The sequence below is a fragment of the Galeopterus variegatus genome, unplaced genomic scaffold, assembly GCF_000696425.1.
Source record: "Galeopterus variegatus unplaced genomic scaffold, G_variegatus-3.0.2 Scaffold23610, whole genome shotgun sequence".
In the NCBI taxonomy this organism is placed as follows: Eukaryota; Metazoa; Chordata; class Mammalia; order Dermoptera; family Cynocephalidae; genus Galeopterus; species Galeopterus variegatus.
In genome coordinates this window covers 5,577-10,667 of record NW_007749721.1, presented here as the reverse complement: position 1 = coordinate 10,667, position 5,091 = coordinate 5,577, and the positions used below count along the sequence as shown (strand labels likewise).

General features: G+C 47.1%; 1 protein-coding gene across 3 annotated transcripts in view; it reads left to right on the top strand.

The window, feature by feature from the left end:
* The first annotated feature begins 205 nt into the window (after positions 1-205).
* LOC103583496 (phytanoyl-CoA dioxygenase domain-containing protein 1-like) overlaps positions 206-5,091 on the top strand; it is a 9,839-nt gene continuing 4,953 nt past the window's right edge. For all 3 annotated transcript variants that reach the window (XM_008564793.1, XM_008564794.1, XM_008564795.1), the window contains exons 1-2: positions 206-289; positions 2,197-2,355. In XM_008564793.1, the coding sequence (XP_008563015.1) occupies positions 257-289; positions 2,197-2,355 (192 nt within the window). In that variant the 5' untranslated portion in view covers positions 206-256. The remainder of the gene's footprint in view (positions 290-2,196; positions 2,356-5,091) is intronic.

The window sequence follows — 5,091 nt, the reverse complement described above, 5'->3', positions numbered from 1 at the left end:
GAGCAGGGCAGGGGGGAGGGCGGGGTGGGGGTGGGGTAGGTGCTGGGCTGGGGTCCAGCTTGGAGGGGGCTCAGCCTGGAGGGCACGTGCTGGTCTGTGCATGTTTGGGAGAGGAGGGCTGGGTAGTGGTAATGGGTTTCTTCTGGGTAGGCAAGGGTTAAGTCTTTCTGGTCCTCCCAGATGACTCCTCCCTCCTGAACTTCCTCTTCTCCCGCTTTGGACTTAGCAGTCAGAGCCACTTGCCCTGATTGTCCCCATGGCTTGCCTAAGCCTTTCGCAGCTCCAGAAGGTAGGGACCCGCAGGGTAGGGGCTGGGAGGGTCAGGTAAAAGTGGGGGGGGCCCACTTAATCTCCAGTAGTCCCCAGGAAGTCAACCCACCCCCCGCCATTTTACAAAAGAGGAAACTGACCACTAAAGGGGTGGGTTTCCAATCATAACCTCTAACCTCTGCAGGTACACAGCCTGGGGTATCCATGTCACAGGACCCGTGATGGGGTGGGAATGTGTGTATGACTCAAACCAGAATAAAACATTGGGATCCTCTGGCGAGCAGGGGGCGGGGGCATGGACAGGGGCGGGGCCAGGGGAGATCGTCCTCCCAGGGTCATGTGTCCTCCCAGGGTCATGTGTCCTTCCAAATAGGAAAGGCTAACGCTAACACAAGGGGATTAGAGGCACACAGAGTTTTAAAAAAACTGAAACCACCCATAAATTCCTATGCCAAGACTGTTAATATTTTGATATACAGCCCTCTAATCTGTTTCAACAGCAGCTATCACCATCACTTATCACCCTCACCACGTGTTCTCTAAAGGAGGCACCACTGCTACTCCATTTGATAGTCTGAGGGCCACAGAGAGGAAACCACTTGCCCAAGTTCTTACAGCCATCAGATACTCACTTGTATCCAGCTTTTTTCGTTGTTGTTTTCTGGTGGCTGGCTGATACTGGGATCCAAACCTGTGACCTTGGTGTTATAAGGCTGCACTATAACCAACAGAGCTAATCGAACAACTCATAACCACCTTTTTAAAAATTTTTCTTTTTTGGTGGATGGCAGGTATGGGATCCGAACCCTTGACCTCAGTGTTATAACACCAAGTGAGCTAACTCATCAGCCTGTGAGCATTTAGATTATTTCCTATTGATTGCTCTCACTAAGCATACATCTTTGCTCCCCAATATGCTAATCTCAGAAGACTTCCTAGCAGTGTGTTTACTGAATCAAGAGTATGCAGTTTGCTGTGGATGGCCCAGTTCCCAAGGAGGCAGTTCTCAGCTTGATACCGATGTGATTCTTTCTAACATGCAGAGCTGCCCAGAGACAGAAGGGCCCATAGTCAGTGATCATGAATGTTCCAACATCCAGTGTGTGGAAGCCAGAACTGGGAATAGAGGGGTCAGTAATTGGAAATCAGACACTTTACGGTGTTTCAAGAAGTGACTTCCCATGTCCTTGTTAAGGCCTAAGACCCTTCTCCTTCCCACCTGGTTCACATTAGATGCTTCTGCCTTTAGTGCTTGCAGCCCGCCCTGTTTCTCCTTGCCCTCAGCTCAATTTGTGGTAGTATGTTTAGCTGTGTGAAGGTTTGTGTAACGACGATCTCCTTCACTGGACTGTAAGTTCCGTAGGGGTAGGCATCATGGCCCGTTTGTTCATTACTGTATCTCCAGCTCCTAAAACCATGTCATATACACAGTAGATGCTCAATCACTATTTACTGAATAAATGAATGAGGTATTTCCATGTGGCTCAAGCCTATGGGGCAGGGACAACCTCCCCATCCCCTTCCTCCTTCCTTCATTCGAGCAGCCAATACTGATTGCTCTCGTTGGATGCCAGACACCATGCACCGTGTTGGGGTGCGGGCAGCACTTGGTCTCATCTTTACACAGCTGCTGGTTTGGGGGAGGGGTCAAATATTGTCATATAGAACATTTGTTTTTTATTTATTTTTTATTTTATTTATTTTATTTTTTTTAAAAAAGATGACCGGTAAGGGGATCTCAACCCTTGGCTTGGTGTTGTCAGCACCACGCTCAGCCAGTGAGCAAACCAGCCATCCCTATATGGGATCCGAACCCGAGGCCTTGGTGTTATCAGCACCGCACTCTCCTGAGTGAGCCACGGCCGGCCTATGTCATAGAGAACATTTGAAGGCAGGGGGAAGCATGTGTCTCGTTCTTGCCTGTAGTTCAAGGAGGACGGGTTCCTGGTGCTGGAAGGATTCTTGTCTGCAGACGAGTGTGTGGCCATGCAGCAGAGGATTGGCGAGATAGTGGCCAAGATGGATGTCCCTCTCCACTGCCTCACGGAATTTTCCACCGATGAAGAGGAGCAGCTTCGAGCCCAAGTGGGTGCACGGGGCAGATGACGGTGGGATCCGGTCTTTGATGGAGGCTCAGTCTCCTGCCAGAGCAGCAGCCTGGAAGGGAGGGGCCCAAGGCACACTGGCTTGTTCTGATAATGGATCAGGCCCTGAGCCTCCCACGTGCCAAGTGCCATTCTAAGCACCTTACGTGCATCTTTCCCTCATTCCTCACTGTGAATTTAAGTTTATAAGGTAGGCATTATTGACCCCATTTGACAGATGGGGAAAATGAGGCTCAGATCACTTGCTCCAAAGCACACAGATAGTAATTGATAGAGAGTCAGGATTTGAACCCACCTCTGTCTGATACCAAGTCTGTGCTGTTCACTGCTCTGCTGTACTTCCCCAGTAGTTCTCCTGCCACAAAGGGCATCTTTGTGGCCAGCAACCTAGAATGAGCCCACTGGTTGATGGGCTTACCCGTGTCTTACCTTCCAAAGAGGGGAGGAACTCTGTTTCCTCCCAGTGACCTAATAGGTCACATAATAGGACTCAGTACAGTTTGAAATGGATACATTGAGACTCGGGGGATATCCACGCAGTTCTCTTGAACCCTTGTAGTCTGAATTTGAGTCCAGGCACGCTTGTGGGGCTTGCTCACACCCACACCGAGGAGCTCCTGCCATCTGGTGGGCATAAAGGGAATTACATCAGCCAGAAGCCTTGCATCCCAGGGAACGGAGGGAATGGGTCTTGGAAGGAAAAAGGGTTGTGGAATGACAAGTTTCCTCCACATAGCTGGGCTCATGTGCTGCATGCCTCCCTTCCAGGTGAAGAAAGCAGAGACAGGGGTCCTGCAGCCAGACACAGTCAAGTCAGATCATGCAAGGGCTCTGAGGAGTGAGGGGCTGACTTTTGTGCTCTTCAAGCTGCCTTCTGAGTATGCTCCAGAGACCAGTGGGTTGCAGGGGTGGGAAGGATGCAGAGAAAAGAGCTTGGCAGAGTGCCCAGAAGTCAGTAAAACCCTCAAATATTCACTATTGATATTGTGAAAAACTGTGAAATGTGCGTTTAGAAAAAAAAAGATTGGTGAGTATCCTGCGTTGCTCTCCTTTACAGGTTACCTCTACCTTTTATTGTCTTTGAGTTATTTTACAACCCTGTAAGTTGTATAAAACTGATAATAATGCACATGATACTCATCCATAGAAATGGATATGAACGGGTGTGGCAGAATGCAATTATTGCCTCATGGATAAACCACTTTGGCATCGATTAGTAAATCCACTTTAGCATTCCTTATTGTCTGTATACATGTGGTTCTTGGAATTCTCCTTTGAACTGGATATAACATCTTACTGGTTCCCTCGTGAATTAATGAGTTAAGTAAACTCTTTGACACCTGTTCAGCATCATTATCTTTAATATTATCAACCGTGCTTCCCTGACTTGCTTCCCTCAGCCTCATCCTGGTGCAGAATTGCTAAGAATGTTGAGAACAACTTTTAGTCTTCAATGGGAATGACTTTGAAAGGACAGGTCATCGAGTTGAGCCACACAGGGTGTCTCAGATCAGAGCCTTGCATGAGGGAGCGGTGGGGCTGTGGCCACCTGGGGAATCCAGGTATGGGCGTCAGTGCCACTTGTTCCAGTTCTGTCACATGCAGAAAGATAGGCACAGTCTGCATTTGTAAAATGAAAGGGTTGGACGATATCCTTTTTTTTTTTTTTTTTTTTTTTGGACAATATCCTTGCATCCCCCTGGGGAGGAGATCTATATGATGGCAGTCAAGTGTAGCTAAAACCACAGGGAAAAACAGGGTGCATCTTCCTGGAGTATTGTTTTCATATGATTCTAAGAAATGTAAAATATGATATTATAGTTAATGAGGAGTGGTTATTAAGAAAAGAGAAAAAGATTAGCAATGGCTTATATTTATTGAGCATTTAGCTATGCCTTGCTGAGTGTTTTACAGGAGTACTTCAAAAAGTACATGAAAACATTTGTTTTTTGTTTTATTTTTGTTTGGTAGCTGGCTAGTACAGGGATGGAATCCTGGACCTTGGTGTTATCAGCACCACACTCTAACCAACTGAGCTAACCAGCCAGCCCTGTATGGTCTTTCAATTCTATTTTCTGCAAACTTTTGGAAGTACCCTCATGTATGTAGCAGTAGAAGTAGTACTACTACTACTAATAATAGCAAATACTCACATGGTACTTAGCACATTCCAAGGACTGTTCTTGTGCTTTATATGTACCAACTAATAATCCTTACAACACCCTCTGAGATAGGTACCATTAATAGCATCTATATTTTATGAAAAAACTAAGCCCAGAGGGCCAGCTCATGGCTCACTCGGGAGGGTGCGGTGCTGATAACACCAGGGCCATGGGTTCGGATCCTATATAGGGATGGCCGGTTCGCTCACTGGTTGAGCGTGGTGCTGACAACACCAAGCCAAGGGTTAAGATCCCCTTACTGGTCATCTTTTAAAATAAAAAACAACAACAACAAAAAAAAACTAAGCCCAGAAATGTCAGTAATGTGGTCATGGTCACATAGCCAGTCAGTGGCAGAGATGGGATTTGAAATCAAGTATTCTAGCTCCGCAGTCTGTGCCCACAACTGCTATAAGATTCAGCCTCTGGCTGAAGCCTCCAGCAATTGGGGAGGTTAGTTCTAATATTATTCTGCTTTTACAGATGAGGAAATCAAAGCTTTGAGAGGTGAAATGAGGGGCTCAAGGCTAGCTGGGAACCAGGCCTGTTTAACT